Genomic DNA, 27,282 nt, shown 5'->3' with positions numbered 1-27,282 from the left:
AACCTAAATACTGGGAGTTCGTAACGGTTAGTAGATCTACAAAAATGGAGGCAAGCCTTGTGATCTTCAACTGTTAACGATCGGCCAAACCAGACAATGTCATTGTCATGAGATACCAGATGATTCGGGACCATCTGGCTTAGGCCAAATTGACGAGCGACAAGGTTCAATTGATAGCTCATGAAACCGAACCCCTTTGTCCCTAGTTCAATCCTGTATGACAGCAAGGTAGGAGTCAGGAAAGCCCTCCATATCGTGTTCGATTGAGCTGCAGTTTGAGGAGAGCTACCGGGAAAGGGATCTTTGAACCATTTAGAGTCGAAGGTTGTATCAGCAAATGGCGCCATACTAGGAGAAAATGTGTTCGCTTCGATGAACATATTTAAATATTTCATGAAGATACTGGTGTTTGGAGTCTCCTAACAAGTCATCAAAGCCAACCTGGCTCCTTCGATCGGTCGGTCTTCATTCTGTCACATAAGACACTCCAACATTGTGTATCCCAGTTGATACTTAAAGGTAGAATTTAACCAATGTTGCAAGAGCAGCAAAGGACCCAACAGGTTCAGAGCTTTGGGAGTGTTGGCAAGAAGCTTCAGTTTCAGGGTTGCCAACCCCAGAGCCTGATACAAGGAAGCCAATAGTAATTTACCTAAAGATACTTGTCGACCTTCATGAATCTGGATCTCCAGAGCAATATAGTTCTTCGCTATCTGCAAAGAACCAAGACAGAAAACATAGTATGAGAGCCACAGAGTGATGAAGGCTATGTGTTCCTCTTCGGACACTTCGACAGAGTCCTTGTTGTGGTGGTCTTCAATGTAGTTTAGAAGGCTGACCCGACTAAACGCGAAAGTGTTCTCCATCAAAAGGGTTGGATCGAAGGTTTCCCCCAGGGGAGAAAGGTCGATGATCGCCGCCACGTCAAAAAGGGTGGGTGTCAACATCCCACAAGGCATCTGGAACGTGTTAGTCGAGCCTTCCCAAAAGTATATGGACGCCAACAACATGCAAGGATTGACACGGTGGGCGTACCTTGATACTTATATAAGGTCGAAGATCCCTGCACTCTGCCATTGGTCTTGACGCTTTCGTTTGGACCTTTTTAAGCCACGCCAGGTATTCCTTATTGCCAGGAGTGGGCATGGATTGGAGAACCCTAGCTTTCGCCTCCATGAATCTGACGTCGAGTACGACAGATCTGTCGAAAGTAGGAGGAGTAGCAGGTCTGCACCCAGGAAAAAAGGGTGCAACGATCTTTGGAGAAGACTTCTGATCAACAAGAGGTCCATGGAACGCTAGCAACTTTTTATCAACCACGAAAGGTATCACCATCTGGCGTTGCCAGTTCTTGATAACAGCTTCATCAGAGGAAGTGGGTTGAGGAATGCGATTCATACCCTCTTTAGCAGTAAGTTTGAAGGAAATGGGATTGTGGCCAGTACCATAGGAAATGTTTTCTTTGGCATGAGAAGAGGAATCCATTGTCAGATGAAGCAAAGGTTTGGAGTTTTTTGAGATTCTAGGTGAGAAATTGCAATACAAAAATGTTTTTGAGGTTTTGAGCAAGAAAATACGTGAATATGGAAGCAGAAGAGTGTGTGAAGAATGAGAAGAGACTATTTATAGGCCAGTGAGGTGAACAGTCGAGCACTAGGTGAAATTTGCTTTATCGTTTATAAGTTCCCTTTTTGCCTTGCATTTATCACGTTCCTAACTCATCAAGAGTTGTGTTTACACCTTTTAAACTTTTAAAAACATTGTTTACCAAAAAACCATACGCTCAAACACTAAGTCCAGGACTTTATTGTCGGTCCTACAAGTAACCCTCTTATAGAAAGGCTAGAGATTGTTGATGAAACAACACCAATATAAACCCTAAATCCTAAAAACATAAATTTCTAACTAGAACTCACATGACTCAAGAAGATGATGATGATATAGATGAAATACAGATGAAGTTGGTGATGATGATGATGAAGAATATATGATCTTTTCCCTTCTTCCTTCCTTCCTCTTCTTCTCTCCTTTCCCCTTTCTTTTTTTATTTCTCTTATCTTCTTCTTTTCACTTCTTCATGTTTTCCTTCTTTCCTTTCCCTATCTGATAACTCTCTCTTTTTCTCATTCTTATATTTCATCTTTCCTATCCACATATATTCCTATCTTAGTTCTAGGAACTGGTTTTGAACTTGTTTTGAAAGATACATTGCATGTACCTTCTCTTATGATGAATTTAATTTTAGTATCTTGTTTGGGTAGACTTGGATTTCAGCTTACCTTTTAAAATAAATTTGATGTTGAATTATTAAGTTGTTGGTAATGGTATCTTGTTGGATGGTTTATATAAGTTGTCTTTGAATTGTGATAATATTTCCAATAACCTTGAACGTTAAAAGCTCCATTGCTAAAATTTCTAAAACTAGATAAATATCCTTCTTGTTGTGGCACAAACGTTTATGCCATATCTCTAAGGAAAGAATTGAAAGATTAATTAGAGATGATAATTTACCTTCCTTAGATTTCAATGATTTGGGGACTCGTGTGGATCATATTAGAGGAAAATTTACTAAGACCAATAAGAAAGGTTCAACTAGAAGTTTAGACCTTTTGGAAATTATTCATACATATATTAGCGGCCTCATTTCTCCTACTATTTGTGGTAATAAATCTTTTATCATTTTCATTGATGACTTTTTCACATTTTGGCTATCTTTACTTGATTAAGGAAAAATCAGAAGCAGTTGAAAAGTTTAAAATATTTAAAACTGAGGTTGAAAAGCAACTAGGAAATGAGATAAAGGTGGTGAGTTCTGACCATGGTGGAGAGTGTTATGGTAGATATGATTCTATTGGGAAATATATAGGGCCTTTTGAAAAATACTTACAGGGTTGTGAATTGTTCCATAATACACCATGACTGGTACTCCTAAACAAAATGGTGTAGATGAAAGGCGAAATCGCAGTCTTAAGGATATGATGAGAAGCATGATGAGTAGGTGTAATTTACCAAAAACATTGTGGGGTGACGCTTTGAAAACAAACCTCTATATACTAAACAGAGTTCCTAGTAAATCAGTTCAAAAAACACTTTTTGAGATTTGGATAGGTAGAAAACCCAGTCTGAACTATCTAAGTGTATAGGGTTACCCCGTAGAGGTTAAACTATATAATCCTTTTGAGACAAAGCTTGACCCCAAAACCAGTCGTTGTTTTTTCATTGGATATCTAGGTCGAGCTAAAGGATACAGGTTCTTCTGTCCTGGTAGAGGTAATAAAATCATGGAGTCTATGCATGCAAAGTTCCTCGAGCTTGATGTTGTTAAGTCTGTCATTGCATATGTTGATATTGATTTTGTTATACTGAACGTTGTTGCTTTGCCACTGCCTAATTTTTATAACGCCAGCTCTTCCATAACTCATGGAGGTTTTGCTCCAAATGAGAATGTGGTTGATCCACTTGTTGAAAATTTAGTTAATCCTCCTCTTAGGGTTGAGGTTGCACAACCTACTGAGCTAGTTGAGAAAACTCATGTTAGAAGATCTGTAAGACAAACGCGAGATGTTATCACTGATGATTTTGTAGTTTATCTTAGTGAGGATGTTTATGATATTGGTATTATTATTGATCCTAAAATTATCTCAACCTAGCATGTGGACAAACTCAATACATGATGAAATGAAATCCATGATAAATAATGATACTTGGGAACTAGTGGAGTTACCAAGAAACTGTAAGGAAATTGGCTCCAAGTGGATATTCAAAACAAAGAAGGACTCAAAAGGTAAAATTGAGAGGTTTAAGGCAATACTTGTGGCTAAGGGCTTCACAAAAAAAGGATTAATTTTAATGAAACCTTTTCTCATGTTTCCACTAAATACTCTTTTAGAATCATTATTTCCTTTGTAGCACATTTTGACTTGGAGTTCCATCAGATGGATGTTAAGACTGCTTTCCTGAATGGTAATCTTGATAAGGAGGTGTACATGCAACAGCCTGAGGGTTTTGTGACAAGTGGTAATGAGCATTTTGTTTATAATTGAGAAAATATATTTATGGTTTGAAATAGACTTCCAGACAATGGTACTTGAAATTTGATGAGGTGGTGACTTCCTTGGGTTTTGAAGAAAATAAAGTTGATCAATGCATCTATCTTAAGGTCAGTGGGAGCAAATTCATCTTTGTTGTGTTATATGTTGATGATAGTTTGCTTGCCAATAGTGAGTTTGGTTTACTTCATGAGACCAAACTGATGTTGACCAAGTTCTTTAATATAAAAGATCTCATTGAAGCATCCTTTGTGCTGGGAATTGAAATTCACAGAGAAAAACACAAGGTGTACTTGGCTTATCCTAGAGGGCTTATATCGATAGAGTCTTAGAGAGATTCAATATGCAGAACTATAAGCCAGGGGATGTTCCAGTTACTAAAGGAGACAAATTTAGTAAAGATCAATGTCCTAAAAATGATATTGAGCGGGCAGAAATGAAGGGAAACCCCTTTGACAGTGTGTTGGGCCGCTTGATGTATGCTTAAGCATGCACTAGGCCTGACATTGCTTTCATAGTTTTCGTCTTGGGATGATACCAGACTAATTATAGGAATGATCATTGGATTTCTGCTAAGAAAGTGATGAGATATTTTCAAAGAACTAAAGAGTATATGCTTGTTTTTAGGAGAGTTGATGACTTGGAAATAGTTGGCTATACTAATTCTGATCTTGTTGAGTGTGTTGATGATAGAAACTCTACTTTTGGTTACATTTTTATGTTGGCTAGAGGTGTGATATCCTGGAAGAGTAAAAAGCAAACTCTTATCGCCTTTTCTATTATACAGACAAAGTTTATTGGTTGTTATGTTGTTATCACTCATGTTGTTTGGTTGAGAAATTTAGCAATTGGACTTCGTATTATTGATTTCATTGCTAGGCCACTAAAACTCTATTGTGATAACAATGCAGCTTTAGTCTACTCTAAGAATAATAAAACTTCTAGTGATTCTAAGCATTTATAATTGAAGTGTTTAACATTTAGAGATCCTATAAACAAAGATGACATTATTGTTGAGTATATTGGTACTGATTTTATGCTTGTTAGTCCCCTAACCAATGGACTTAGGCCCATTATATTCAAAAACCATGTTGAGAACATGGGCATTGCGAGTTCATTCGATGTACTTGGTTACTAGGAGTTTATTCTTTATGTCATTCTCTTATCACATTATGTTTAATTTTGGACATTGTAAGTTTTGGATTGTCAAGTGTTTTCTATTTTGAGCAATTGATAATGTAATGAATATTATTATTATCATTTGTCATTTTTATTTATATGTTAATTGGGACTCAGTGTCATTGGAATCATAGTGCTTGTGGTCGACACTAGTTTGGCGTTCGAGGCATGGTTATAATTTTGAGCACAGCGTCTTCGGGACCATTATACCGGTGGTCGATGCCATATTGGAGTTGCAGTATGATTTTGAGCTCAACATTGTCAGGACCATTGTGCCAATGGTCGACGCCATATTGGAGTTGAGGCATTATGGTTTGTAAAACCATGCAATTTCTTTGGCATTAAGACATTTGAGAGAAATTGTTAAGGACTAACAAAGAAAATAACAGTTTGGATGTTGGATCACATTGGCATGCTACTTTCTTGCCACACTCCATACTCATGATTAGTTGACGGAGATCGTAGTATTTGTAACCATGGAAGATTATATGTCAATGACTGATATAGTAATCGCCATGATTCGATACTTCTTAGTTTTGGTTGGACGGAGTCATATTCAGATAATGCACATGGAATCATGCATTTTCTTAAAATGCAACCACATTTTAAGAAATTAGTCGTTAATCCGAGAGTTATTTTCAAATATATGTTTTTTAAAAATTAAAGTCACACAATTGATTTTGTTCAAGTGGGAGAATGTTAGATTTATCTTATATTTTATGGGCTACAATCAATTGTTATTTTGGTTTGTGAAAACGGGTTAATCATGATTCTGATGGGGGTGCATAAGTAGGCTCATTTATTGGTTAAGTGATATTTTTAATTAAAGCCTGAGTATCTGAAACCTAATTGGTATGGGCGAAAGTGTGGATCTTAAACTTTGACTCATAATGGTTATGGACTAGGGTTATACATCATGTGGATAGGTCCCTCTATAATCACAGAATCAAAAACATAATTGACGACTCCATAACTTGTCCCCAATGAGAGTTGTGAACGGGAGTGTGAGATATAGAGGAAGATTCAATCACTCATATTTTCAGGATTTCGAATCAAGGTGACAAGAACGTCAACCCTTATTCTCAAATCATGTCTTCAACAAGTAAGTGTTTATGTTTTAATTTCATATAATTGATCAATGAATATTTCCGCTTACACAACTTCTCATTTTATATGTTAAAATCAGATTAGACAAATGTGGAATAAGACACATAAAACAATAGCATAAAATAATATTAAAAATATTATAACGAAAAAAGAAATAGAGGAGACGAGAGATTAGTGAAGATGAAAAAGAAAGAACAAAATAGATGAGAGATTAGAGAAGATGATTTGCGATAAAATGAGAAGGTGAAAAAGAAAGAATATAAGAGAGTAGAGATTAAAGAAGAAGATGCAAGTTGTATGTGACGAAAAAGGTGTGATATTGTTATGAGAGATTTGAGAATGCTGAAATTAAAATTGAAACCATAAATATGAGGAAGAGAAAATTATTCGTAATTGAAAATTATTTAGGTTTGAATTATATATGAATTAAATGAAATTTGGATCGTAACATAATGCAGTTTAATTCGATTTAGTTAGATTTAAAAAATACAAACCGCAAATTGAACCGAACCGCACAGTTTTGTTAAAACATAATTCAAATACATTCAAATAAAATGTGATTTTTCATTTGATTTAATTTTATTTAGAAATTTCTATTGAATTGGTTTTTGAACACCCCTACTAACTAATAATATATTTTGTATTATAGTATTTTTATGCGTGTACTTTGGATTTGACATAATTTAGATGTATGTATATTGGATTATAGTCTATTTTAAACGTAGGCTAATAAAACATTATTATAATTTGTTGTAAATTCCACTATAGTGTAAACATAAATTATGCAAAAATGATCAAAGTGCATATATTCTATTATTGCAAATAATTTTTTGTGTTGTTGCCACATCCACGCAAGTACACTACACACCATAAGAGAAGAACAAAATTCAATTATTATAAATTAGTAGAATTTATAAAATTCATATCGAATCATCAATCCAATCTAACTACAGCTTTATGTGAATCAAAAACAGAAAGCTAAAATAATACGCAAAAAAGTACACTAGAGTTTTCTTTTCAATCATTTTCGTTTTTATCCTCCAAGACAAGTTTTACATATTCCATTATTAATTTTTCTAAAAAACTTTGTGCGAAGAAAAGAAAAACATTTGAGACTTTCTTGTTCTAACAACAGTAAATCTTGTGTCTTTTTGTTGAAGGATTAGTTTGCCAGATGGGTGACAGTGATTGTAATTGTCTATTTCTTGAGCTCATCAAAAGAAACTGCACAGATCTGTATGTACTATATAACATTGATGTCTGTTATGGATTTAAGCAAGTGAATTTACATCCTTATATATATATATATATATATATATATATATATATATATATAATGATAGATTAAATAGATTTTTTTTAAAATAACTTAATTTTTCAATTAAAATTCTAAAATAATTATTATTTAAAAATATTTATCAAAATAATCATTTTTCCAAAAACATCTAACATAGACGTCGGATGCATTGGCACATCCAATAAAAATGTTATTCATTGGCGCCACATGCACTCGTGCATGCATGGCCATGGCGCCACTAGAAGTGGCGCATGCATGTGTAGGCGCCACATGCAATGACGCATGCATAGTCCATTCTATATGTGCGTCAATACATGTGGTTGTTGTTCCACCACTCCATCTATAAATACGCAGCATCACCCTCCCATAATTTTTCACACATCTTACTATCTCATTCCATTTTTCTTCATTCTCCTTCCATTTTTCTTTAAAATATACAATGACGCATGCATAGTCCATTCTATATGTGGGTCAATACATGTGGTTGCTACTCCACCACTCCATCTATTAATACGCAGCATCACCCTCCCATAATTTTTCACACATCTTCTTACTATCTCATTCCATTTTTCTTCATTCTCCTTCCATTTTTCTTTAAAATGTCTTCATATTCATACTTGTATATATTCACAAAAGAAATGCTGATAGCCTCCGATGGAGATCCAACTTTGGAATGTAGATACGTTTGAACATCTTAATAGAACCTTCAACCGTTGGTTAGATGGAGAAATTGCAGATGGTGAAAGGATCAGAAGAATTCAACGGCTTGATACGACGTTCAACCAAAATGGTGAAGTTCGTTTATGGGTCAATGTTAAAACTGACAAAGACGTTCACATGATGATGTATATTTCTCACAAAATTGTTTTGATGGTTGTAATCGCATAGTTATGTTGTTTATGTGTTGTATTTGTTTGTGATGTTATTTTATTTGTTATAGTTGATTGTGTTGTTGTTTAATTATTGTATTTGTTCTGCTTATCATATGAAATGAATGTTGTTTTTAATATAAAACAAATGAGTTATAATTAAATTATGTTGTTGTGTTTGGTCCAACATTGGGACAGTTTGTAAGATTATGATCGGGCTGGCGACATGAACTACATAATCTAACCATTTTGTTCGTCGTATCCATTTCGGTTCGAATACAGGTGATGTTTGGGCGACCCTTTTTCTTTCTTCGCATTATTTCATTGTGTCGGAGAATGTCCCCTTGATATGCAGGTCAATAATCCTCTTTTTCTACCATCAAAAAGCTAACTTTGTAAACATTGCAAAGGTTTATGACTTTGTAAACATCGGATAGTAAGTTGGAAGGATCCTGTCGAACCTTTGAACATACCGCTATGACATGGGAGTAGGGCATACGAAAGGCTTGGAACTTTCCGCAGTCACACCAACCTCTATCTAGTTCCACTTGATAGTGTCCCCTCGGCATGCCTTCATTGTGATCCATTGACTCAGCAATACATTACCAACCTTTAGTGCGATCAAACATCGTGACCACACGTGTGTTAGCTTTGGCAACTTCCTCGTTAATGAATTTCATTGAAGCATCACTAAACAACTGCCCAGATTGTAACACTAAACTCCATTTAGAATGTCTAATCTCAAACAACGCCCCTAGCCTAAAATAGATTGCTTGCACTAAAGCGATTATCGGCAGGTTTTAGATGCCTTTGAAGACAGAGTTTATTGATTCCACAAGATTTATTGTCATGTGGCCCCATCGTTGACAGTTGTCGTATACCCTGGTCCATTTCTCCAATGGAATAATATCGATCCACCTTACTGCATCTGTGTTTGACAATCTGATGTCTTTGCGGTAGTGTTTGAAAGAAGGTTTTGTTAATGCATACCATGCGTTGACAACTTTCCTCCGTGACTTTTTGTCTTTGATCTCTCGCACGAAATTTTGAGAAATATGTCTAATGCAGTAGACATGCGTTGAAGAAGGATCCTGCCAGCCATTATCAATGTTTTTATAGGCACTCACAATTGGTGGGTGTCTGCTTGAGATCAAACATAAGTTAGGCTAAGGAGCAACGTGCAATCACATATTTTTTAGGAAAAAACTCCATCCCCCGGCAGTCTCACCTTCAACTAGTGCAAAGGCGATTGGAAAAATGTTAATATTGTCATCTTGTGTCACTACCATCACTAGCATTCATTTATATTTCTCATAAAAGCATGTACTATCAATTTGTATAATAGGTTTACACAAAGCAAAATCTTTGATGCATGGTTAGACTTTATACTACAACTTACTGTAACTAATATTTTTTCAGTCTTTTCGATCTAGGTGGTTAGTTAAGGGGATGAACTACAACATGTGTCTCAAACACGCTGCAGTAGTCCATCGCAATCTTTTAGACCATATTGAGTCAGATGATGTATTACTACTAAACAACTCTACTTTTGATTTAAAAAAATTATCCAATTAAATATCCTCTAATCATGTCAAATTCCTATATAGTTTATCTAGAGGCCGTATCTAGGTCTTAACCATCAGGTAAACCATGATGATGTTACAGTTTGGACATCAAAAACAACAATCATTTGGTTCACTACTATGGAGATACACTAGAGTGACCGTGTGAAACTGCAGTTCCTTATGCAACAACAAATTCAAGAACCTCCGACGTGTTTGGGAGAATAACATCAACAAAGAGTCGATGGCCAATGGGATTATTTCGATTGGAGAGACTTCACAAAAGAGATGCATCGTCATTGGAGGAATCGACAGCAACACATCTTAAACGAACCAATCATACAAGGTGCTAGACCAACTCAACATTATATGGCATGGTTTAGGTCGTTTACAACGTCACAGTTTGTGTCTGAGCCAACGTGTTTGATTGATCCACGCCAACAAGCTTTGTTATCATACGCCCAATAACAAATCCTCGCCCAAGAACAATGTCAACCCACCCAAACCCAATGACTAACCTCACACCATCACCTTACCATATAGACCTAACCACCAACCACCCAACCTCGCAACCAATTCATGCCACACACTCAAACTCAAAACCAGTAACCAAACTCTAACCACCAACAACCATATGCAGCTGTAGCGGTAAATTCATGACCATCAAGCTATGAATAAACTTGACGTCAATAAAGCCAAAGTCGCCACCGCGCTTTCATTGTTTCCAAAGGAAATGGGAAAAGTACGAACAAAACCCAAAGATAAGAAGTTTTCAAATCAAAACTAATAAAATACCAGAGATTACAGGTAAGGAGGTTGGTTACACAAAGGGAATGTGTTAGCACCCAAAGTGTCATAGATACTCCTAGGGAGCCCTTTTTTATGTGTGAATGTGTTTTTTGGTATGAATGATGTTTTATGAAATAGAGTGTGGGGATGAGAAAAGAATTCATAAATTATATTTTTTGTGTTTGACAAGACCTTCGGACTTGTGTCAACGTACCAACATAAAAATGAGGGATTAAAACCTCGTAGTTCGTGCTAAAAATTTCAAATGAGTTGGTGAATTGCTTTTAATAAGAGTTTAATAAGAAAAGGCACAAAGGGCCAAAATTTTGAATGGGGTTATTAGTTCTTTTTGTCTTTTGAAATTTAAGTCAACATGGTTAAGTTTATTTACAAGTTTGATTTAAGAAAGAGTTTGAAAATTCAATGGCATAAGGCCAAAGTTTCTAATCATTAAAATAAAGTCTAGGTTTAAAATCACAAGCAGAGAAGTTTTTGAAAAGAGGGAGAGATTTTGAAATTTAAGAAGTGGGAGGAGATGAAGAGACTACCCTAAGCACAAATTTAAAAGTTAAGGGTTGAAAAGATCTGACCAATGGGATGCAATCCAACAGACAATAATGTCATATAGAAACCCATTTTCCCTTGGACTTTAATCAAGTAATAATCAACAAGCAATGAGCAATATCCAGACATCATGAAGATCAAGGCATCAAATAAAGATAGCCACATCCAAGCAAGCAATTCCCATAGCTAGCAGCCTTCATTGTCTTTCCATGTATCAGATAAAATATTCCTTGATCAACTCAGAGCAAAGCATCAGACACAAGATCAAAATAACAATTAAGCACAAAGATAGAGTAGCAGATAAATTCAAACAAATCCCAGGGTTTGCATAAGATGAAGGCTCATTTCACAATAACTCAATCTCAGAATGTTGGCATTGGCCAAGTCCTTTTTTGCACAGGGAATGTTGCCTAATCCTAAGTCCAAAAGTTCAGATCAAGTTCTACAGTCAACTAGATGTTTTTTAGGGTTTTTCTTGTTATTAGATATTTTAAGGTCCTAAGACCACAAACAAAGTCAAAACACACAAACAATATATACAATCACAAGATATGGTTCAAATGATCAAAGTGAGAATGACATAAACATAAACAAGTTATATGAAATGTAAATGGCAATGAATGATAAATGACTGAAATTTAAATTGCATAAAGTAAATGGCTTGAAAGTAAAGCAATATTAACAAGAGTTAATCAAATGTTAGTCAAAAGTTAGTCAAGTGTTAGTGGTGATTTTTTAATTGATTAAGTCATTATTTGGAGAACACTCAACCATCCATTCACAAGTATGAATCCTTAAACTAAGACATATTCCATGAGAAGGGCTCCAACTTGGATAATTCGACAAGTATGCCACTAGCTCTCATGAAAGGAAAAAAGGTCAAGTCTTCATACAATGCCATGAAGAACGGATGACTTACAATCTCACTTACTAGAATTTTATGTCTTGAGGGTCAACTTTAGCTCTATGTTAAGCAATCGTAATTGGACTTATGTAGAAGTCACAACTAACGGAGGTCGAGCAATAAAAATTTAGGTGTTAATGCATGTCAGAAAGGTATGCAGAACCAAACTTCTAAAACATACCACACACTAAAAGAAAAGATCAAGAAGGAGGGACTTATCTCAATCATACTTGTATTGATTCATTTGACACAAGGTCATTGATGAATCAATTAGCCTTTAGACATTAAAGATTTCATCGATCAAATGAGGGAATGGGGAAGAATAGGGATGAAGATGAAGAGGGAGGGGAAGATAGAAACACAAATTAATCATGGGAGGAATTTCATCAAATCAAAACCATTCATTCATTTTGGGAGATGGAATGTACATTTCATCAATCCCCTAAATCCAATGGTTTTGATCCAACAAAAGTCAAATCAACCTTGACCAAGACCATAAAAATGGCTCAACAGCAATTTTAAACATTTAATCAATTAAAAATCAATTTAAAAATGAATTAAAATGCACTTTAATTTGGTCAAAAACTAAAATCCCTTCAAAACAACAAATAAATGGCCAAGGGATTCATCCTAGGTCAAACAAAGTCAAAGGACCTAAGACAAAAAATTCCATGGTTTTTAAAAAGTCAGAAGTATTTTTAAACAATTAAAAATATGCACAGACATTTAATTCATGAAAATATCAAAATTAATCCAAAAAATAATTTTAATTCAGAATAGGGAAGAGAAAAATATTTAAAGATTTTTGGCGAAAGTCCCATATTTTTTGGATTAAAAATGAAATTTCTATGAATTAAACAAAATAAATGGATTAAATGAAAAATCAGAAATTAAAAAGAAAATCGAAAAAACAAGGGCCATCAAATCTCCCTCATTAATTGAGGTGGCAGATTTGATGGCCACGCGTGTGCTATCCATGATGGACTCAAGTCAAAGCAATGGACGCGTGGTAATTTAAATGAATGGCTCATATTAAAACATTCAAACATGATCAGATGGTCAGGAGGCATGCCAACACACCACCGAAGCTAGGGTTTTGGTCATCTTCTCTAGTGAACGTCACTGGACTGGTCCACCTTCATCTTAATGAAAAATGAAAAACAAGGACATTATTTCAAAGAAAAAATGCTCAGGAGCTCGAATCTGGCATTAATTTTCTCCAATTTCAAGTATATCAAAAGATACAGGGATTTGAATTTTGAGGATCATGAACTGAGTTGCTTCGATTTGACCTCAAAGCAACTCAATCTTGTTGCTTACATTGGTAGAACTTCAGTCAACCAAAAATCAAAGAGAATGGTAAAGAATTGAGAGAATCGAAGAGATGAAGTTTCTAAAAAATCACCTTCGAGGGAGCTTAAATCTTGCTTGATCTTGCTTCCAATTGGTCTTGGCTTGACTTCAGATGCTTGCAGGAAGTGAATTGGTTCAAGGAATGGCTTGGATTCTTGGAGTTTTAACTCCAAAACAGAAGTGAAATTGAAACTTGATTTTCAATTGAAAACCTTCAAGTTTATCCTCTAACGGTGAGGGGTATGGTTACAGGATCAAAGCTTGGGCAAGGTGTCCTCAATTCTGAGCAGATAGGGTTGTATTTATAGGCAATGCAATTAATTTCCACACACTTCCATCAAAATGCCAAAAATAGTAATTTTCACTTGCATGGATGCATGGGCGTGTGATAGGCCCATCAAATGATGTAAAAAGGTCCAAAATTGATCATGAGCAATGCTGAAAGTGTGTCATGGAGTCATGCAATTGGAAATGAAAAATGGTCATGACATTCATCCAAATGGAACCTTGGAAAAAAAGCCATGCGCAAGTCATTCAATCTTTTGCTAAATGAGGTGATCTTAGACTTTTTGGAAAGGTGAGATCAAGGGGAACAACTTTGATTTTGAACAGTTTTCCATTTGAAGCTTGGATCATGATGAATTTTGAGGTGGTAGTTTGGAAAATCAAACATAAATGAAATTTTTCTAAGTACCAAGCCAAATGTTCACTTCTTCTACCTTGAATAACTTTTGTTATGGGCTTCAAATGCAAAAACATTCCTTCATCAAAGTTGTATCTCTTTCAAACCTATTCAATTTCATCACAAATTTGACCTTATTTGGATTTGTCATAAAGGCGTTATGCATTTTAGAAGTTGAGGAAAATCTCATGTTCAATGGTAATGGCCTAAAATGACCTATAATGTTTCCTCTTGGAACATGCTCTTGCAAGTTAAATTTTAAGTTTCTCAAAGAATCAAAGTTGGAGAGGATATCTTGAAATTGATCATGAAACTTGGATGTACTTCATATCATAAAACTTGAGCAAGTTATGGTCCTCGTAAGTTGACCTCCTAACTAGGGTTCAGACAAAATGACCTATAATCTTTCACCATAAAAAATGAATTTCCAAGCAAAACTAGCTCTTTACCTAAACATGAAAGTTGCTTGTAATGTCATAAGTAGTAACATTTCTCTTGGAATAATTTTCATATGATAAAAATTGTAGGAGATAGGGTCTAGTGAACCCCAGTTTTGACCAGTCGACTTTCTCTGGTCAACCACCATGAACCAACTTGCAAACTTGAAGCTATATTGATCTCTTGGAATCGTGGAGGGTAATATATGTATAAGATGATGTATAAATAAGTATCCCTTGAAATATTTGATCAAATGATGAAGAAACTTGTTGAGGAAGTCACACAAGATACCCAGATGAATTAGGGCTTCCAAGACAAACATGCTTCAAACTCTTGGTGAATTATTGATCAAAATGATAAATGAATATCATGGGGATCCATATATGATGTCTAGAACCAATGAGAACCATCTCTTGATTGATCTCTTTGCACTGAGGGTCTCAAATCCTAGTTGTGAGCTTGATAAGGCATTGGTGGATGCACACACTACCTACAAAAGAAACAAAGCTATACATAGACATATTTTTGGTATTTTGGTTAGTAAATAAAGAAAAATAGAGTATGCTACAATCAAATGTGCTTGGTGATCTCTCCCAATATAAACCCAACGAATGAGGGGTGAGGAGGATGCCAAGGTGTGATCCCTAAAGCCAATGCATATGATGAGATAGCATGAGGGATCTTATGGTCAAAATTGGGGTCTTACAGTAGCCACCACATCTGTCTATATCCCGTATGATTCATATGGTTCAACCTCATACAATCATAATCCCCCACTAATGAACACCCAAACATCTCACCGACACAACACTCAACCATTGTTTGACTTTATTACACCACAGGAACCATTGCTTCATTTTCAAAACGATCCAATGTCCCAATTCAGGCAACCATACCGTCCATAAAAAACCCAATCATAATGACCCAACTACGACAACTTGGGCAGCGAACTCAATTACGACAGTGTCGTTGGCGGCAACACCCTCAGCTATTGGGGAGAAATAATGACAAATTTATCAAATACCGTCGGACCTTCATACCAACCACCATTGCATCATGTCGGCGCTCAAAGACCCCAAACACCTCAGGGAATCGTGGGAGACCTTGAAGGTAGGCTAATGCACCAGAATGTGGAACAGAGGGCGTTTCAATCGGACGGGTCATTTATTTTCTTGTCAGTTGTTATGTATTTTAACTTTATATCATAATATTAATAATTATTTTTCATTTACCTATTTATTTTATTTATTTATAAGTATAACATATAAAATTTATATATATATATATATATATATATATATATATATATATATATATATATATATATATATATATATATATATATATATATATATATATATATATATATATATATAAAGCATGTGCCACATGCAATGATGCATACACTAGATATAACTAAGTATGCGTCAATTGCATTGGCTTTACTTGCACACATGCGCCAACACCATTGGCGCCTATGTTACATCATAACTCGGATGTGTCAGTCCAACTGGCGTGTGCTTTAGAGGTGTGCATGAAACATGGTTATATTGGTAAATAACTTGAAATAGTGGTTATTTTGGAAATTAAATTGAAAAACTTGGTTATTTAAAAAAAATCGATTAAATAAGTTTATCGTCCTCCTAAATATCTCAAATTTGGTTTTTAATCTCAAAATTTTCCATTCATATTTTTGGTCTCTCCTACAACTTAACAACGGTTTTTATAATTTAGCGACATAATTAGCGACGGTATATTACTTAACGGTTGAATTAGCGACAATTTTAATGATGATTTTAGTATTAGAGGTCAAAAGTGTTGATGCAAAATTTTAGAAGCATCATTCTTTGAAGGAAATATTTTGGAAATACTCCGTCACAAGCGGAACTGTGAATATAAACATGGTCCGACTTGTCAATAAGAGAATAAAAGGCGGGTGTAGGCAATGGTTTGGCGAGAAAATCAATGATTTATGAGGAAGATGGAATTGGAAAGAGTTTGATGAGCCCTGATTTCAATTTTCGCGTATGAAGTGGTAGTCAATCTCAATATGTTTGGATCGTTCATGGAATGTGGGATTATGAGCAAGGTAGATTATAGAGTAGTTGTCGCAATAAAGGGAAGTTGGTTTGGTGAGGCTGACATGGAGATCTTTGAAGAGGTAGTGCATCCATTGTTTTTCATAGGTGAGTACGACAAGGGCTTTGTATTTAACTTCGGAGCTTGAGCGAGAAATAGTGGTTTGCTTCTTGTATTTCTATGAAATGAGAGATTTCCAAAAAAAAAAACAGCAAATCTAGTTGTTGAATGTCTTGTGGTGGGACATGTGGCCTAGTCACTATCTACAAAACCAATAAGAGTTAAGTTAGAGTTAGTAGGGTAAAACGACCACTTTGTATGACTGGATTTTAAATATTGCAGAATTCCAATGGTTGCCTTGTAATGAATATTAGTGGGTTTGGATACAAACTAACTGAGTTGTTAAACAACAAAGGAAATGTCAGAGCGGGTGATTATGAAATAAATTAATTGTCAAATTAAACGACGGTATTTTGTGAAATTGTGGAAGGGGAAGAATCACTGCAATGAAGTTTAATGGAGGAATTATAAGGAGTAGTGGAAGGTTTAGAAGCCAACATAATTATGTTGCTTAGTAATTCAAGAGTATAATTTTGTTGATTGAGCAGAATACCTAATGGGGATTGAGGCACTCAACACCAAGGAAGTATTGAATATGACCTAAGTCTTTGATACAAAATTTGGTATGAAGAATGGCTTTGACATTTTTGAGTTTGTTTATGTTGTTACTTGATAAGACGACGTCATCTACAAAAACTAATAATGCGGTAAAATTGTTATGATGGAATATAGTAAACAAAGAATAATCAATAGTGGGATAAATGTAACCAAGAGATATCAAAGTCTTAGATAATTTGGAATACCATTGCCTCTTGGCCTACTTAAGTCCATAAAGACATTTGTTAAGTTTGCAAACTTTGGTATTGTGAGATGAATGTGGAAGTTTGTAACCTTTTGGTATGGTCATGTAAACTTTTTCATTTAAATCTCCATGTAGAAAAGCATTATTGACATCTAGTTGTTCTAGTTGCCAATTTTTAATAGAAGCTAAGGAGAGAAGAGTTTGTATAGGGGTTAAATTGGCTACTGGAGAAAAGGTATAAAATTAGTACATACCCTCTAGTTGGATGTAACCCTTTGCAACAAAACGAGCCTTATACTTATCAATACTACCGTCAACAAGATATATTATTTTGTAAACCCATTTGCAATCTATGGGTGTTTTATTAGGGGGTAAATCAACAGGGGTCCATGTGTTGGTTATGTTAAATACTTATAATACAATTTGCATGGCCTGGAGCCAGCAATCATGTTTTCTAGCTTGGGAGAACGAGGATGGTCTAATGGTGGAAGAAAGGGAAAGCAAAAGTTTTTGTAATGGTTGGTGCATTGATGATAGGTTAAAATCGAGGAAAGAGGGTAGGTTAGTTGGATGGTAACATTGATGGGATTTGGTTAACTATTAAGAAGGTTGCATTGGTAATCGTTTAGATAAGAAGGTGGTTTGATTTTTCTAGTAGATTTTCAGACAATGGGTGGTGGAAGAGTAGAAGAGGTATGAGGGGGAAAGGTTGGGAGTGAGAGGTGAGTTTAGAGAAGAGTTTGAAGGGATGTTGTTTGGTAGAGGTGGAGTAAAAGGTGTAAAACCAGGTTCAAGATCAGTGTTATCATGATATATGGTTGGGAGAGGGGGTAAGGAGTGGTGGTAATGAGTTTGTATGAAAGGGGAGGAAGTTTCTTGAAAGGTTACATTTCTATATACAAGAAAAGAATTAGTGGTAAGACCATATAAAATATAACATTTAGTACCTTCTCTGTAACCTAGAAAAACATAATTGTGAGACCTGGGTTCAAACTTAGTGTGATTGTAGGAAGGGTGGAAACATAGTCAAGACAACCAAAGCATTTGAAAATATTGTAGATGGGGGATTTGTTAGATAATAGAAAATGACGATCATTGTTATTGAGGAGACTAGAAGGTAATTTATTTATGAGATGAATAGCATGGGCAATGGAAAGGTGCCAAAAAAATTGCTTGAAAGAAAAAGATCTTGCAACATTGACTATATGTTTATGTTTTCTCTCAACAATGTCATTTTGTTGAGGACATTCAACACATGATCATTGATGCAATATGCTTTTGGATTTGTAGAAACCATTCATTAATAATTTGGGTCCATTATCAGTAAAAATGAATTTTTAAGTAGAGGAAAACTGAGTTTGAATGAAAGCAATAAAGTTTATTAGGTATTTTCTAGTTTAACTTTTGTGGATCATAAAGATAATTCAAGTAAATTTTTATTGATATTATAAAGAACACTAGGACATTGTGAAGCTAAAAGTTTGTGAACATAATGTGAGGGATGACTTAGGCATATATGCCCAAGAATAAAGTGAGTGTGAGAAATAGTATTACAGTTATGGGAGATAGGGAGTGAGGGAATGGCTTGACATGTGATGACATAGAGGTTTTCATATTGTTCCATTAAACCAATCACTTTCATAGAGTTTTTGGCAAGATTAAGCATTGTTTGTTAGTAAAAGTAAGAGTATAAGAAGAAGAATTAATAGATTTTGTAGTAGAGATTAAGTTAACATGAAATGCGAGAAGGCAATAAACATTATAAATAATTAAGGAGTTGGAAATATGTATTATGCTAGCAATGTAGTTACAATAGTAGTTCCATTAGAGAGTCTCATGTGTATGGGTGTCACAAAGAAATGAGAATGAAAATTATGTAAATTAGGAGTAATATGATGAGTAACACCTATATCGATTGCCTAATATAAATGTGGCTTACCATCGATGAAAGTAGAAACATAATTAACATGAGGAATAGAAACACCATTAAAAGGAGTGAGAGTAATGGAGGTAAATTGTTGATGTTGAAGAATTTGAAGGATTTGAATGTATTGGTTCTGAATGGTGGCAATGGAATGTTGAGAATCAACAGGAGAATCAGTGGGAACCTCAATATGGGTGGAAGAAGTGGCATTATTGATGAAAGGCTTTTGACTCTTATAGTGGTAACCTAGTAGATTTTCGTGTTTCATGAAGCAAGTCTCCACTGTGTGATTAGTGCGACCACAGTGGGTGCAAACACGATGAGAGGTAGAACCATGACCACTGTTTGAGTGCCCACAACCACGAGCACGGAAAGAATTGTGTCCTCTGGCTCCCCTAGAATTTTTGGATGGTTGAAAGTGCATGACTAGAGAATGTTCATGATAATTAGAAATGGGAATGGTGGAGGGACGTTCTTGACCTAGAACCATTGAAAAGGTTATGTCCAAAGGTGGGAGAGGATCAAGCAACAATATTTGGGAGTGAACGGTTAAAAATTGATTTGTGAGTCCCTTACGGAACTTGATGACATTGTCTTTATATTTGTATTCATGAAGATCAAAGGTAGCACCGCTTGTACAAGGCATTACACAGGTGCAATCACGAGTGGGAAGAAAGGAATCAATATGTTCCCAAATATAATTAAGATTTGTAAAGTAGGTAGAGACATCCAAAGTTACTTGGTTGAGGTTGGTGAGAACATTTTGAAAATCGGGAATTTTGAAGATATCACCTTGAAAAAAAGCGGGTCTCCATATTCTTCCAAATGCATGTGCATGATCAATCCATAAAAAAGATTGAGATATGTTGTCGGAGATGGAACGTTGGATCCATGATACCACCATGGTGTTGTGGCGAAGCCAAGGATAGTACAAGGTATGGTCGGTATGAGGTTGAGTGAAGTTCCATCAATTGAAGTTTATTTTTGTGGATCAGGGCAACTTTCATGGCATGTGACCATGAGATTTAAATGTTGTGATCAAGTGGAGAGGTGACAAGGACGAGTGAGGGATTCTCGTTTGGGTGAAGAAAATAAGGGTTTAGAGAATTTGTGGAAAAATATGTGTAGGTAGTTTTAGCCATTAACAGGGATGTAGATTTAGGGCTTTGGTATGGAAGGGGGATGGAGAATTTGAATTTGAATATTGGATGTATGAGGAAGCGGGAGGTGAGGGTGAGTTAGGGTTAGGGTTTTCTTGGTGTGAAACGATGGTAGATTTTAGTTTGGAGATGATGGTGTTGGTAATATGAATTTGGCTTAAAACAGATCATTCGTTGCATTCATGGTACTGTTGATTTTGGCTTCCACATGTATTCTTCCTCCATCGACAAGATCGTATCTTGCAAAGACGCTAGTTGGGTTGGTTGTCCAGACACAAGAAGATCTACCTCTGGCTATTGTATGTATCTTGATGACAATTTGTTGTCTTGGTCAGCAAAACGTCAACATACCTTGTCTCGATCGAATTCAGAGGCCGAATACCGAGGAGTGGCTAATGTAATGTCTGAATCATGTTGGATTCAAAATCTACTTCTAGAACTACATTGCCCTGTTATAAAAGCAACTTTAGTCTATTGTGACAACGTCTGCGCTGTGTACCTTTCTGACAATCCAGTTCAACATCAATGCACCAAACACATCGAAATGGATATACACTTTGTGCGGGAAAAAATTGTTTGCGGTCAAGTGTGTGTATTACATGTTCCCTTTCGTTACCAAATTGTCGATATATCCACGAAGGGTCTTCCAATACAACTTTTTTACGATTTTAGGAATAGTTTCAACATTCGTTCACCTTCAATTTCGACTACGAGAGTGTATTAGACTATGTAAATATAAAAAGGATATAATTAGATTTCATTAGAGTTTATTGTAAATAATTACTTAACATTTTGTTTAGAATTATTAGGGATACATTTGATATATGATACTCATATCAATGAAAAAGGCACGGTCAATACTCATCCATCTATCAGTATCCCCAAGTGTTTTCCAGTTTATCCATCTCTATGTATGAATGACACAAGTCAAAATGTTTAGAAGTGTTTCTCAATCCCCTTAGATATCTTCAAGAATTTTTCAAATTTCAAGAACACACGGTTAGAAATTTACTCTTGACTCTCTAAGATTACTATTAGAATTCTTAAACTCTTCTCTATGTCTTTAACTCTAAAATTTTAAAAATTATAAAGATAAAAATGATAGAGATACATATTTATAATTGTTGAAATCCAACGAATTTATAACAAACTTAAAACATAACTCATTAACGAATCAAAACAACAAAATCAAATACACACCAATCAAAAAAAATTAAACTCGGCCACCGACCAACTGTCGATCTCAGACCCAATGTCACACTGCGACCGCGACCATCAGTTCCACCTCCACCTCCAGGTTGGTTAATATAGAAGAATCTAAATGAAACACCACAAATATTTTGGTGTTAAAAGATAGTCTATAAATTTCTAGCTATCATCATCAGTTGGTATAGGTAGCAGCAGCCTCACATGGGGCATCATTGCTTTTGCGTAGATAATGAGTTCCTATTATTCTGCTGCCAGGTGTGTGAACTGCATTTTTCTCTATATCATCTTGATTCCTTTTTCTTCTTTTGGTAAATCAAACATGTGCTTGTCCAAGGTAATATGTGGAATGTACTTCAAATTTGGGAAATGTTGGGATTCATAAAAATTGTGTATTGGATATGTTTATGTTGAAATGTGATTATAATCTATAGTAACTTTTTTCCAACATTAATTTTGATGACATTCATTATAATAATGCAACACTGGTCAAACATTTTAGAGCTAAGTTAAACATGATTGAACTTAATTTTAAAATAGTGGTTAGTGGAAAAATTAGAAAAGAATGGATAAGATTCAAACATGTAACATGGGTGTATCTAATTTAGAAAAAACATTAGTGGAGTAACTTTATGAGGTTGAATTATTCTTGTCTTTGTGTTATTATATATTTGCATGTTCTAACAAGTTGAGGAAAATGACATGTCATGTGTGAGAGAATGAGAAGTAGACACATTAATATGTGAGCATGAGAAGGACCCCATTATGTTTCATGTTTGAGTTGAGAATCACATCATCTACATTCAAGGCCAAGTACCAACTTCAACACATTTCACTTGTCTTGGTGCAAAACACACTTCATAATTAAGAAGGGCCACATTTGTTTTAGCCTTTTAGGATGACACTAAGTATTTCTTTGATAAAAAAAAAAACAGATGGTCTAAAACATGCTACACATGATGAAGAGCTTTTTAGGATGCCATGAGCAACAACAAACAAATACAACACACCTCGTGAGTACAATGTTAGCAAGACTTTTGATACAATAACTAGAATCATGTGTTTGTAAGTATATTTATTTGTAGATGATTTTGATGGTAGATGATTCTAAAAGTTTTGATGATGATAATACGTAATGAGTTTGTCAAGTGTCTTGTGAGTAAAAAATAGTTGTGAGAGATTGATTGTACCGTTGTTCATGTTTAAGTGTTCTTCATCAAGTGTGTGATTTTCTTATTTGATTTCTTTGGTTCATGAATTTGTCATGATAAAATCTTTGTTTGACTATTGATTTTCCTCGTAAAATATCGATTTGGTTCTTGAGATTTTCAATCAAAATCTTTGTTCGATTATTGAGATTGTTTTGGTAAAATCTCTCTTTGATGATGTCATGTCCCATCCATGTCATATCCTCTATGAATTGTCAATTAATGTGTGCACATGTAAAAGCACCTGATTCTTGTGTTTTCCTCATTTCACATAAAGCTTTCTTGTATAATAAGACACATCCTATACAGCAAATCAGCACATATTTTTTCATAGTTTCAAACCACCCTCCACATATAGTCCCACCAAATCAAATAAACTTAGTGCAACCTAATATTCTACCTCCCTTGTCCTTTTCCCTTTTTCCTCTAAAATCCACATTAGTATTCCTATACTATATACTATCTTAGTGTCATTTGACTCATTTTTCTTATATACATTGTCACCTCCACTCACTCCTTTCCCCTCACATAGCCAAACAGGTTATAGTTATACAACACCCTCTTCAAATAAACACTAAAACAATGTTGTCTCTCAAAATGACAGAGATGTGGACAACCATTGGGTCAACCTTAGCAAGCTTCATGTTCATTTGGGCTATCATAAGACAATACTGTCCATACCAACTCCTACGTTTCTTCGAGAAATACAGCCATAGAATCATGGACTACTTCTACCCTTACATAAGAATCTCATTCCATGAATTCCTAGGTGACAGACTCAAAAGAAGTGATGCTTATGGAGCTGTTGAAGCATATCTCAGTGCCAACACATCAAAGAGTGCAAAGAGACTCAAAGCTGAGATAGGAAAAGACAGCACCAACTTGGTTTTAACAATGGATGAATACGAAAGAGTGACCGATGATTACAACGGCGTAAAAGTCTATTGGGTTTGCAGCAAAGTTATGGCAGCTTCAAGATCCATGCCTTATTATCAAGAACAAGAGAAGAGATTCTACAAACTCACTTTTCATAAAAAGTATAGAGACATGATAACAGGTTGTTATTTGGATCATGTGATGAAAGAAGGGAAAGAGATTCGTCTGAGGAATCGACAGAGGAAATTGTACACAAATAGTCCTGGTTATAAATGGCCTAGCTATAAGCAAACTATGTGGAGTCACATTGTTTTTGAACACCCTGCAACTTTTGAAACAATGGCTATGGAGCCAGAGAAAAAGAAAGAGATCATTGAAGATTTGGTTACTTTTAGCAAAAGTAAAGATTTTTATGCTAGGATTGGTAAAGCTTGGAAAAGGGGTTATTTGCTTTTTGGTCCTCCAGGGACTGGTAAATCAACAATGATTGCTGCTATGGCAAATTTGTTGGGCTATGATGTTTATGATTTGGAGTTAACAGCAGTGAAAGACAACACTGAATTAAGGAAGCTTTTGATTGAAACAACAAGTAAGTCAATTATTGTTATTGAAGACATAGATTGTTCACTTGATCTAACAGGTCAGAGAAAGAAAAAAGGCGAAAGTAAGTTTTTTTCTGATGATGAGAATGATAACAAGGGGAAGGAGGTGAAGGAAGAAGGAAGTGGGGGTGGGGGTGGGGGTGGGAATAGCAAGGTTACACTTTCAGGGCTATTGAATTTCATTGATGGGATATGGTCAGCATGTGGAGGTGAAAGGTTGATAGTTTTCACTACAAATTATGTGGAGAAGCTTGATCCTGCACTTATAAGGAGGGGTAGAATGGACAAACATATAGAACTTTCTTATTGTAGTTATAATGGTTTTAAAGTGCTTGCTAATAACTACTTAAGAGTTGAGAAACATGCATTGTTTGAGAGTGTTGAGAGGTTAATTGGTGAAGTGAAGATTACACCTGCTGATGTTGCTGAGAATCTTATGCCTAAGTCACCAATGGATGATGCTGATAAGTGTCTTTTGAATTTGATTGAGGCTCTTGAGGAAGTGAGAGGGAGGAGTGGTTTAGTTAAGGAACAAGTTATTAAGGAAAATGGTGAGTTTGTTGATGATGATGAGAGGTAGCAAAATTGTTTGTTATAAGGGCAAAATGTTAGGCACATGAATTGTCATTATAGTAAGTAGTATAATGTGTTTTATAGCATTTGGAATCTCTGATTTTGTACTATTTATGAGACTAGTTTTGAACTTTATTGTATGAGTAACTTGTTAAGTTTTACTCTTTTATTTTATGAAAACAATATGTAGTAGTGATACACAAATGTCCAGGGCTAAGTTCATTTTTTATTATGAGGTGAAGAAAAATAAAATAATTTTACTTAAAAGTGAGTTAAAGGTATATTAGTTTCATATATTTATGTTTATTTAAAGTGAGTTAAACAATAAATTTAAACATAAAAATTATATTTAAAATGCAAATTTTAGAATTAATTATGATCCCTTATTTTTTTACAAAGTGATATTTATTTTCTTTTTAATTTTGTTTAAGTGATATTTATTTGCTTTAGTCTCAAGTTCGGCTAAAAGAAGAGGATTGTGTTAGGCAGTTGGCAGTCAACGTAAAATTTTGTTGAATCTCTATAATATAGATCAACAACGAAATAATATAATATTATGTCGTTTCTCGTAAGCAATGTGTTGTATGGCTCGAGTACAATGTCAAAAGAGAAATGGTCGTTGCATCGCCACTTGGATGCAGTGAAAAATAAACAAGGGTTCTCAAATTTTCCCGAAGAGGTGTGGATAAAGAAGTTAGTTCATGAGATTATGATTTGTTTTGGATCATGGAATATATGGGCTTATTGAAATCTATGAAAATAGTGGACATTATGGTTATGAGGAAGATCAATTTCATGTGCCTACAAGAAAGTAAGTGGACAGGTGAAAAGGCGAAAGAATTAGAATGCTCGGGATTTAAGCCTTGGTAAGTCGGACAAATTAGATCAAAAAATGGGGTGTGGATTATTCTGGACAAGGAGTAGAAGGAGGATATTGTGAATGTGAAAAGAACATCAAATAGAATCATAGTCTTAAAATTTGTACTGAATCAAGATACATTTAATGTTATCGGTGCTTACGCGCCTCCAGTTAGGTTAGCATAACACCTTAAGATAAATTTTTGGGAGGATTTAAAAGGCTTACTTCAGAATAAGAGAGAAGTTTTTTCTTGGAGGAAATTTAAATGGGCATATAGGAAGCGTAGCAAGAGGTTCTGAGGACATGAAAGGGATATGGTCTTGGGGAGGTAAATTTGTAGAGTAAATTCATCTTGGAGTTTTCGTCAGCTTTTGATCTTATTATAGCTAATATCTGATTTAGAAAAAGATATTAGCATCTTATTTTATATAAGAGTGGGGTGACATATCAATAAAAAAAATTCTTATTAGGAAGACATGTATGAAGATTTGCTTGGATTGTAAAGTTATTTTGGGAGAGAGCTTAACTATTCAACATAGATCAAGAGGAGAGCAAAGAGAATAAGTCGCATGAGAGCGCCTTGGATCAAGTGGTGGCCTTTGAAAGATGAAAAACAAGAAAGCTTCCAACACAAGATATTGGAGGGAAGGTTTGCATAACCTTAAGAAAATGCAAATGATGTGTGAAATAAGATAGCCCAAGAGATTAAAAGGTAGGTAATGAGACATTGGGAGAATCAAGAGGTTTTGGGTCTAGAGGTAAAGAATTGTGGTCGTAGAATGTAAGTGCTCAAAGTAAAGTTAGAGTAAAAAACTTATTGTTTTAAAGAATGGTCTAAGTGTAAAAATGTTGAAACTTAAAAAAAATATAAGAAAGATAAGACCGAAACCAAGAAGATGGTGAGTGAAGGAAGAATCCAGATTTTTGATGTAATATACCAATCTTTAAAAGCAGGGGCGGTCCTGTGGGGGTGCGAGGAGTGCTACCGCACAGGGCCTCCGACTTTTTAGGGCCCCGAATTTGATAGATATGGTCAATATAAATATAAGACTAACGAATATATATCACTAATTTCATTTTAATATATAATTGTAGTGTAGCCTAGCGGTGGCCATACTATTTTGGTAGTAATACAACCTA

The 27,282-nt window shown here is 35.1% G+C and overlaps 2 protein-coding genes across 2 annotated transcripts; one reads left to right on the top strand and one right to left on the bottom strand.

The window, feature by feature from the left end:
* Nucleotides 1–19,653: 19,653 nt before the first annotated feature.
* On the bottom strand, nucleotides 19,654–20,562 carry LOC127136275 (uncharacterized). Its single transcript, XM_051062857.1, has one exon. The coding sequence runs from the start codon at nucleotides 20,560–20,562 to the stop codon at nucleotides 19,654–19,656; it is 909 nt and encodes a 302-aa protein (XP_050918814.1).
* A 2,994-nt stretch (nucleotides 20,563–23,556) lies between these two features.
* Nucleotides 23,557–25,426, top strand: LOC127073860 (AAA-ATPase ASD, mitochondrial). Its single transcript, XM_051015100.1, has one exon. It carries the CDS (start codon nucleotides 23,815–23,817, stop codon nucleotides 25,288–25,290), a length of 1,476 nt encoding a protein of 491 aa, XP_050871057.1. The 5' UTR covers nucleotides 23,557–23,814; the 3' UTR covers nucleotides 25,291–25,426.
* The last annotated feature ends 1,856 nt before the right edge of the window (nucleotides 25,427–27,282 follow it).

This window comes from Lathyrus oleraceus, chromosome 4 (genome assembly GCF_024323335.1).
Source record: "Lathyrus oleraceus cultivar Zhongwan6 chromosome 4, CAAS_Psat_ZW6_1.0, whole genome shotgun sequence".
Taxonomy (NCBI): domain Eukaryota; kingdom Viridiplantae; phylum Streptophyta; class Magnoliopsida; order Fabales; family Fabaceae; genus Lathyrus; species Lathyrus oleraceus.
Note: the sequence above shows the minus strand (reverse complement) of the source record. Positions and strands in the feature narration are given on the sequence as shown.